The sequence below is a fragment of the Clupea harengus genome, chromosome 6 (genome assembly GCF_900700415.2).
Source record: "Clupea harengus chromosome 6, Ch_v2.0.2, whole genome shotgun sequence".
Lineage (NCBI taxonomy): Eukaryota > Metazoa > Chordata > Actinopteri > Clupeiformes > Clupeidae > Clupea > Clupea harengus.
In genome coordinates, this window is record NC_045157.1 from 18,604,563 (window position 1) to 18,613,507 (window position 8,945).

Consider the following 8,945-nt stretch of genomic DNA (forward strand, 5'->3'; position numbering starts at 1 on the left):
GGATTCCTAAACAAAGCCATGTCAGTGGCCATTCACAAGTTACAACTGGTTTTGTTGACAACATTTTTTCCTTACTCTGCCAAAAGAATGTATACAACATTTCTCACTCAAAAATATGACCAGGTACATCAGAGCATTTATTTTCAGTTTACAATGATCTTTTCTCTTCTAATGCTTTATTACCTTATTACCTGGACAGGTCTCTCTTCAGGTAGTGCTTTAAGCACTCTTTTGGATCTGAGGGCCTCCATAAACACAAGGAATGCAAACAGCCTCCATACAAACAGGAAATGATATCAGCCTGCCTTGGGTGCAGTGTCCATATTCAATGCTGCTATAATTCTGGCTGTGTCCTAGTTCTATATGACAGTCTCACTGTGCCACACAGTAGGCATGCAGTCTGTAAAGTAAGTGGTCTAGATTTGACCAGGCCGTCATGTCAAGTGCTGTTTCCACTGAGGTGGGCTATGGGTGTACACTCCTGGTCCCTCTAGTAGTCCATGGTCTTCTCTGCTGCCGTACTAGGCTGGACATTAGTGCGCAGCTTGTACATGCAGTTCAGGGAGTCCAGCAGGAATGAGCGTGTGGTGTTGATCTCCATCAGGGTCAGGTTATCCAGCTGTGAGGAGAGGAGGGGAAGACACACATATCGGTAAGCACACCCTAAACTGGTATCATAATGATCCCTCTGTGCCAGCATAACACATAGTGAAATGAATGAAATGACACCCAATTTGCAAACAATAACAGCACTGTGACTCCTTTCCAGCAAAGAGTTACATTTTAATAAACTTTTGTTTATAAAAATGTTTCTGTCCTTACAGCACAGTGGGAAGATTTCATATAACATGAATCGAATGAATCTAATACTGTACCACTAAATGGAGTTTATGTATCTTTAACCTAGTCATTAACTGGTTGAAAATTATGTATTGCCAACAATCATGGGCAGAAAAAGGATACAAAGTATAAAACTATAACTGTTCTGAAATAGCCTTGTGAGGAGAGGAAAAAAGGCTATTTCAGAACAGTAATACTGAATGTGGGCCCCGTTCCTTTTCCCAGCTCAGGTTTTCAAATCCTTCACATTTGTGTATTATGGTATCCATGGCAAGCCATCTCTACCTTAGCATGGGCTTCCTGTTGGTTGATGAAGCTATCAATAGACAGGCGCAGCTTGGCAATGCGTGTGTCCCAGATGTCTTTCACCAGTGTCCGGATCTCATCAGCTTTAGGGATGTTGTCAGCAGCACTGCAGAGCATCAGGCATTACACTTATCCACCTCAGCCAGCACAACTACTTCATTAGCAAGGAATCACATTATCACACTGATTTAGACCTACTATGTCCACTTTATAATAGCAATGCTTACTTTACTTTTCTATGGTGAGCTTTCAACTCTGTTGGCCTGTACATTTGGGTGATGCCAGATACTATGTGGGCATTCAATTTGGTTGCATTGAACAGTTGACCTATCTGTGCAGATGGTAGAGGTAACATGGCATATTGTAAATACAACTATCCTAATGAACAAATAACAAAGCATAATGTTCTCTTATACCCACTGATTCAGTAGAAGTTTTGTAAGCTCCATGTAGTATGGACTTGGTATTGGCGTAAAGGTGTCCTCTTTCCTTTCCTGCTCACGGATTTCCTCAAGTTTCTCTAAAAGAGATTGGGGTCATTATATTTCAATGTGACATTAACGTTACATTTTCAATAGCACACTGATTTAGATAACTGCAAGGTCATCTTTACTTACCAACATCCATCCATTCTGGTGGTACAATCCTGCATTTCTGTCTCTGCTTTAAATTGAGTGCCAACCAAACGGGTACTTCTACTGGCAAGCCTGGATTGAATGGTCCCAAATCGCCCTAAAAAAAAATCGAAAACAGGCTTTGATGGCAAAGCCAGTAACCTCCAGAAACTATTACTATCTACGACTAGGTTACTACCAGGAACGGAGTAAATGTATACCGGAATATAATTACGTGTATTTAGAAGGCAGGCTAGTAAATAACGATGTTAAAACATTGATGGTTTAACGCTGGCACACTGTTAATACTTTAAGAGACAACAGCTAGCTTGCTGGCTAGCTAACTAACTTACCCCAATGAGGTACACTTTGTCAAGGCTGAAATTAGGTATTATCTTCACCATTTCCTTCTCAGCGAGGAACTCCACCTCAGACGGATCCATTGTTACAGGGTATTTTGAATGCAAGATGATATTTTGTTACAGAAATATAATACAAATAAAAAGCAACCTTGGTACCAAACTGCAACTCCCGCGTAATATTCAGATTATTGTCTTCACTTCCGTGTTAGCGGAAACATGCCGGCGGTGTAATACTTGTAACTTCCAATAGATGGCGTCAGCCAAAACAACATTTCTACACACAATTTGTATATGTGGTGTATCTGTGGATTTATCCAATTTCTAATCGTCTGTTGTTTCCAGTGTTCGCCCATTTAAAAACTTCAACTTCGCTTATTGTATCTACACAGATATGAGGATTTTTATATTGCTTTTATATTGTATTGTCTCGATTATGTTGTAAATTCTTCTCACTTGGCCTGATGAGACAAAAATAAGTGATTTACCATTTATTAGTGTATTGACCTTGGACATTTTCTCCTCCATCACTAAACTGTACATGTGTGTAAAATGGAAGTTGTAGCCCAAACTTTGACTAAAATTGAAATCAGTTTGAAAATGTTCCACATATGTACACCATGCAACAAAAGAGTAAATAATATCAATCCACAGCTGGCAACAAGTTTTTTTTAGGTTAAATATATTTGATCTGTATATGTAATGTATGTGTAATTTAATGGAATACTGTGTTATTCTGTATCATCATCATCGCCTACTACCCCTTCTGGGGCTTAGGCCGCAAACAAGAGTTCTCCAAGCATCTCGGTCCTGAGCTAACATCTCAAGCTGTCCCCAAGTGTAGCCCATTTTCTTGGCGTCTGCCTCCCGTTATTCTGTATGCTCATTGTTAATTTGTTTGTTAATTGTCTGTTTAATTAAAATATATGATCATTTAAATCATCTTAGATAACAGCAGGTTACACAAACAAGACTTAAGATACAATTTCAACATTGACTAGTTCAGATGTGTAGTGTTAAAAAATAAAAAAGACCTTATTGTACAAAGAAAAGTTTATCTGAAAAAGGTTTTATTTTACATTAATTAAAATCCCTTTTTACAAACATTTAAGTTAATTGAGATCATGAAGCCAGCTCTTTCATTTCAGTGCTGTGATAAAGATTTTCAAATTTGCAGATTAGCCAAAGAGATTACATTAAAAATCAAGGTTTGTTTCATGACACAGAATCAGGCTACATCATAACTAAGGTTAACCCAGGAAAATATTTTAAACAACATTATATATTAAGACTTAAAACAATCAAAGGAATCTATAAAGTTTATTTCAATACATTTTTATTACAACCCTGCAGCACAATTTAATGGGTCTTTACTATAATTCATCTTTTCCTCATCAGGCTACGTAAACTGAAATATTAAACAAACAAACAATCAATCAATCAATCAATCAACAACAAAAACAGGCCTTGTCATTATGCTCTCAAAATGATGCATACTCAAGCACAGCCTGAAAATCATAACTTTTCAGACACTGCACTTTAGAACACAAAAGGGGGGCTCTATCACATCAGTGACTCCAACTATGAGTGCACAATTCCAAGCTTTTCCCCTTAACCATTTAGAAAAATTCCTTGTGTGTAAGTACAGAACTGCTGGGACCAAACTCCATAGCAATCAGGGGTCCCCCTTTTTTGGCATTGATGGCTTTGCTGCAGGTCACTGAAAAAAAGGCATTTTAGCAAAGATGTAGGACGGACTTGTTAATTTCAGGGTTCGTCCAGTCATTCCTGAGGTCATCCAGATGGTTATCGAAGTCTATCAGGCTCTCGTAGGACCTGTTCTCCAGCAGTGTTGAGGTAATCCTCTGGGCTTCCTCCCAGTCCTCAAAAGACTCACTGGAGTACACATTATACAAATGCATGTCAATCACCGTAGTTGTCAAACACTGACAAGACAGACAAGCTGACAATACAGTGTGAATGGCCTTGGTCTATACTGTTGTATGTTACTGAGCCTGACATAATTATGATTTCACAATGAGGACTGTAATCATATAACACTACATATATATGAGCATGTATGATGCCTCTAAATGAAGGGTAAACCAACCCACGCACTAAATATTTAACAGGCAGCCTATCTATTAAGACTTACAGGTAAATCTGTATGGAAAATAACCATGTATCTTGAGCATCTACTCAGTTGCTATTTATCTCTGGTGTGGTCATATAGTTGAATTTTCCTTGAAAATATTTTAATGAAATCAATTGGATTTGGATAACAAAACTTACGCATTTGGATCCCTGCACTTCCATTTGTTTTCATGATGATCAAAGATATTTACAATTGGTTCAAAGCATCCCATGGTGAACCGGTTGTTGTCCACCTACATGAAATAAATAATACTCATAATCATTAGTTTAAAATAGTAGCACTTTAGTTTAATTTTTAAATCCAAAAGGTGATGACAATAAAAATAGACATCTAAGGTCACTGAGAGCTTACAATAATCATAACAGCCTCGTTGAAGTTTTCTGAAATCCTTGCAGCTACTTTTTCAGCCACCTGATTTGGTCCTGTTCTGTTAAAGGAAACATTAGGTAAAAACTCAAACACAGTGAACAATACCGGGTGACACGCTCCTTTCACAAGTAATTTCACAATTACTTATTCGTGAAACAACTGATTTACCTTGATTCTTTTGTGCGTTCATTGGCCTGGTAATAGCCTGCTATAACATATTTGTTCTCTTTACACCATGTATCAATCTGGGAGAGGGAAGAGAACAAAACGGCAGTATATACAGGTGGTCTCCAAATATTGACAAGTTGCATTTAATTCGGTAGCTTTGCATCATTTAAATCATGCATTCATATTTGTTTAGTTCATAGCATGTAGGTATAAACATCCACTTAGTGCCCAGAATACTCAGGCTAAACAGTTAACAGTCATGTTAGACATAAAATGATTTCCAGTGAATATCACAAGTAATGTGCACATGTCCATACAACTGATGTTATCATATTGAAACTAAAACATATCTTACCAATGTCAGTGCTACTTCCAACATAGGCGCTAACGCAAGGGTGCCATGGAAGAGAGGTACACAATCAACACACAAGACTGGAACATTATGACTGTCTTTTTTCTTTTCCTTCTGCTTTTCGGTGACAAAAAGTCCGTTCACGGCGCAGTGAGGATATTTGGCAGCGTGTAGTAACATTTTACAGTACGCCTGAGTGGTCAGTTTAATAGGCATTTTCAGATCAAATGTAAAGAATCTACAGTGGTGGTACTAACTATAAGTAACGTTAAAGGCAAATTACAGCGCTTCAATTAAGCTAGGCTAAGCCTCTAGCTAGCTACCTAATGAATTTCATATCGACGTAACGTTAATTACCCTGACCTAGCTACTTATCTTGAACTAGATGTCCTCTGTTTCCTCTATAAACGTCCAAACTTCAATCTCACTGTAAACTCATTTGCCCGAGAACTCTGAAGCGCAAAATATAAATGATTTCTCAAACTTCCCAGTAGCGTGAAATTCCACTGTAGGATCCCAGAGGATCATCGGCGAGTTACCGTAAAGTATTTAGGAACCAATGTGAAAAGTCTTGCGATGGCTGCCATTTTGGTGCATTCAGAGCAGCATGACATTTTATATCGGAGCCATAATGGTGGCTGGCGAACGCCAGTTTCAATTATGAAAATACAACCGTAAATAGTATATCCTATTTTTATTTTGCAAGACAAATGTTTAAAATGAGAAAAAGGTCATGTTTAAATCACAGGAAATTCAAGAGGATGTGACAGTTTAACCTTTCAACTTTGCATCCCATAAACTAACGTTTACGACACGGGCTACGCATGCGCTGAATATAATTGTCTAATACGTCCTTTACGTCTTTACAGTCCGTGGGCAACCGGGAGCAAAAAAGAGGTATGTGAACTAGACTACAAAAAAGATTTTAGACAATGCGACTAATGGTTAGTAGCATATGTAAAGTGAACTCGTACAGTAGTACACATACAGAATAATTAGTTTAAATCATGAAGAGTAAGTTAAATAGTCCATCGAGAGAAGAAAATGACATTGAGTAACGCCTGTTGTTACATGAAGACGCTTAGCGATACTTGTATTGGCGCTAGCCAACGCCGCTTTGTATGTGAGGTAGATAGCAAGCTAGCTAACCTCTATGAAATAGCACTTGGTGAAACCTAATGTCATCTAATTTCGCGTACACAGTTCATTGCCAATGTGACAAATCAAGATTTTCTCAACTAGTGATCCGCAATCAAAATGTCTGATGTTAATATAACATTCGCTATTTCTCGCTAGCTAGCTTGCTGGCCAAATCCTGAAATGACCTTGTGTCATCTATCGCAGGTTAGCTAGCTCGCTAACCATAAAGCGTAGACTTACCGGTAGCTAAGTTAGCCTGTTGGCTAGCTAACTTGACTTTTCACTGCCCGGCTTTTAGTTTAAAAAAAATACTGAACCATACATTAGTACATTTGCAACAGTGACGGCACTCCGTCACACTCTCCCCTTCCCTACAGCAACTCCATATTATCATACGCTATCTAATGACTTGTCCATTCCACGGCACGCAGAATGTCACTATAATAACCGTAGCTATTTAAGGCTACTTGGGTCTTTGTTTGTATCTGTCCGGAGTTGCAGCTCACTGGCTAGTTAGCTCTAGATATAATGGGTATTCTGCGTTTAAAGCTCTTCACTCGAGGTTGTTTGCAAGCTAATGTAAGGAATTGTTTGTGATGTTAACAGGTTGTAAATTTACATTATTTTATGTACAGAATGCTGGCAACCAGAGCCCTTAGTGTCATTGGCAAAAGAGCCATCTCCACCTCAGTCTGCTTACGTGGTGGACATGGTAAGTTGTTTATAATGTAATTGTGATTAATTCGATTGTTATATCAAAATCGTGTTAAATTATGTACTGTGTCAATGGATGTTTCACATCTAAAATAAATGTTCTTTTTGAAGGCGTTGCCAAGGTGGAGCCTTACACTCTCCCAGCTTATTTCGACCGCCGGGAGAACCCACTTCCGGACATCCAGTTTGTCCAGGACCTAAATTCTGAGCAGATGTCCCTGAAAGAGAAGGAGAAGGGCTCCTGGGCAACATTGTCCAATGAAGAGAAAATTGCATGTATGTACAATGATATTTCTTTAAATTACTTGATTATTCTATATTCATACTATAGTACAACTGTGACCTTGTGGTGTTTGTTTGTTTTTGATAGTGTACCGCATCAGCTTCAATCAGAGCTTTGCTGAGATGAACAAGGGAACAGGGGAATGGAAATCTGTTGTTGCTGGGATGTTGTTCTTCATGGGCTTCACTGGATTTGTTGTGCTGTGGCAGAGGAAGTTTGGTAAGTCACGAGTCTTGATAAACTGACCTCAGCTACAGTGTCATGGTGCTTGATGTGACTGATGTGAAACCCCTCCAGGTGTACATTTTAGTACTGAATTGCGGCAAGAGTTAACATTTATTTAAACTGAAGTTCAGTATTTTGTGACTTAGTGGAACTTAATATAAACCCCTGGTATGTACCCTTCCCCAAGCTTCTTCCCTGTGGTAGGAAGATGTTTGGCAGACAGATGAAGGTCAACATGCCTTATGTGTATGTGAAACAGGGAGTGTTGCCTTTGTTGCTTTCAACATGGCTCTACTCTATATGCATAAAAAGTACATGATTATATGTATGAAGGTGGTCAGGGAAAGCATTTGTGGAAAACCTGTAAATCATCATGCAGATCCTCGATATAACTTTGAAGTGCTGCCTTGTTTGTTTTTATGCAGTGTATGGTGATGTGCCACCCACCTTCGCCACTGAATGGAAAGAGAAGGAAGTGCAAAGGATGCTGGATATGAGGATCAACCCTGTCGAGGGCTTTTCTGCCAAATGGGACTACGAAAATCAGCAGTGGAAGAAGTAAACCAATCAACTGGACCAAGTCACTCACACAAGTTACTTACAAACAAATCTGTATATTTATCAACTGTCCACATTACCTCAGTGAATGCTCAGTTTTGGAAGACCACTTCCTCCTAAGGTTATTGTACATTGTAAAAAATAAAATTCCAGTGTTTACTCCAGTGTTTTCTTCTGTTTTGTGATTGTATGTGTCCTGAAAGCATCTGGTAACAGTGCTGATTTTGCTGCTGCACTTCTATGCTTTTGACATGAACAAGAGAGACACTGAAGGCAAAAGATGTTTTGGACTCAATTTCAGGACTCAATTTGGAGCTGCACAATACATTGACAATACAAACACAATACAAACATTGCTCACAGCATTTTAACACCTTTTGGCCTATGCATTTCATTAGTGGGGTGGTTGGGGAAAATGCTCTCTATGGAATGACTCAAGTATAATAAAAACTCAAAGCACCTAGGGCTTTTTCTACAGAAGACAGTCAAAGTTTGTAAACAAACAACTCCATAATGCTATTTTCCTACAATCATAATGTAAAAATCAGATGACTAGTTATGATCATGTGCAGAGCTCCACGAAGTAATGTAAAACGTTGATATGTTTCCTGCACACAATTAATTTACTCACTCATTTCCATATAATAAACTTGTTCAATAAAATCTTAACATTCAAACCTTGATCTGAAGGTTTACACTCTCATCCACAACAGATGTCTTTCAATATGATGTACAGTGGGGCAAAAAAGTATTTAGTCAGCCACCAATTGTGCAAGTTCTCCCACTTAAAAAGATGAGAGGAGAGGCCTGTACTTTTCATTCAGGTATACCTCAACTATGAGAGAAAATGAGAAAACAATTC

General features: G+C 38.5%; 3 protein-coding genes across 3 annotated transcripts; 1 reads left to right on the plus strand and 2 right to left on the minus strand.

Moving 5' to 3' along the window:
- Positions 1-124: 124 nt before the first annotated feature.
- On the minus strand, positions 125-2,321 carry gins2 (GINS complex subunit 2). The gene is made up of 5 exons (XM_012819219.3): positions 2,114-2,321; positions 1,764-1,878; positions 1,567-1,666; positions 1,126-1,252; positions 125-619 (listed from the first exon to the last, which is right to left on the minus strand). Exons 1-5 carry the CDS (start codon positions 2,201-2,203, stop codon positions 491-493), a joined length of 561 nt encoding a protein of 186 aa, XP_012674673.1. The 5' UTR covers positions 2,204-2,321; the 3' UTR covers positions 125-490.
- An 851-nt stretch (positions 2,322-3,172) lies between these two features.
- emc8 (ER membrane protein complex subunit 8) lies at positions 3,173-5,732 on the minus strand. The gene is made up of 5 exons (XM_012819261.3): positions 5,167-5,732; positions 4,812-4,888; positions 4,626-4,701; positions 4,412-4,506; positions 3,173-4,015 (listed from the first exon to the last, which is right to left on the minus strand). Exons 1-5 carry the CDS (start codon positions 5,377-5,379, stop codon positions 3,856-3,858), a joined length of 621 nt encoding a protein of 206 aa, XP_012674715.1. The 5' UTR covers positions 5,380-5,732; the 3' UTR covers positions 3,173-3,855.
- A 228-nt stretch (positions 5,733-5,960) lies between these two features.
- Positions 5,961-8,247, plus strand: LOC105892933. The gene is made up of 5 exons (XM_012819257.3): positions 5,961-6,060; positions 6,939-7,015; positions 7,129-7,293; positions 7,388-7,519; positions 7,951-8,247. The coding sequence occupies exons 2-5, from the start codon at positions 6,940-6,942 to the stop codon at positions 8,085-8,087; spliced, it is 510 nt and encodes a 169-aa protein (XP_012674711.2). The 5' UTR covers positions 5,961-6,060; position 6,939; the 3' UTR covers positions 8,088-8,247.
- Positions 8,248-8,945: the final 698 nt, after the last annotated feature.

Bases quoted from the DNA above. Each gene is read 5' to 3' on its own strand.
- gins2 (XM_012819219.3), bottom strand. From the start codon at position 2,203: ATGGATCCGTCTGAGGTGGAGTTCCTCGCTGAGAAGGAAATGGTGAAG. The intron at 1,879-2,113 runs GTAAGTTAGTTA...ATTTTTTTTTAG, and splicing joins ACAAAGTGTACCTCATTGGG to GGCGATTTGGGACCATTCAA. The intron at 1,667-1,763 runs GTAAGTAAAGAT...AATCTCTTTTAG, and splicing joins ACCAGAATGGATGGATGTTG to AGAAACTTGAGGAAATCCGT.
- emc8 (XM_012819261.3), bottom strand. From the start codon at position 5,379: ATGCCTATTAAACTGACCACTCAGGCGTACTGTAAAATGTTACTACAC. The intron at 4,507-4,625 runs GTAAGCTCTCAG...TATTTCATGTAG, and splicing joins ACGAGGCTGTTATGATTATT to GTGGACAACAACCGGTTCAC. The intron at 4,016-4,411 runs GTAAGTTTTGTT...TGTGTACTCCAG, and splicing joins AAGTGCAGGGATCCAAATGC to TGAGTCTTTTGAGGACTGGG.
- LOC105892933 (XM_012819257.3), top strand. From the start codon at position 6,940: ATGCTGGCAACCAGAGCCCTTAGTGTCATTGGCAAAAGAGCCATCTCC. The intron at 7,294-7,387 runs GTATGTACAATG...TGTTTTTGATAG, and splicing joins CAATGAAGAGAAAATTGCAT to TGTACCGCATCAGCTTCAAT. The intron at 7,520-7,950 runs GTAAGTCACGAG...GTTTTTATGCAG, and splicing joins GCTGTGGCAGAGGAAGTTTG to TGTATGGTGATGTGCCACCC.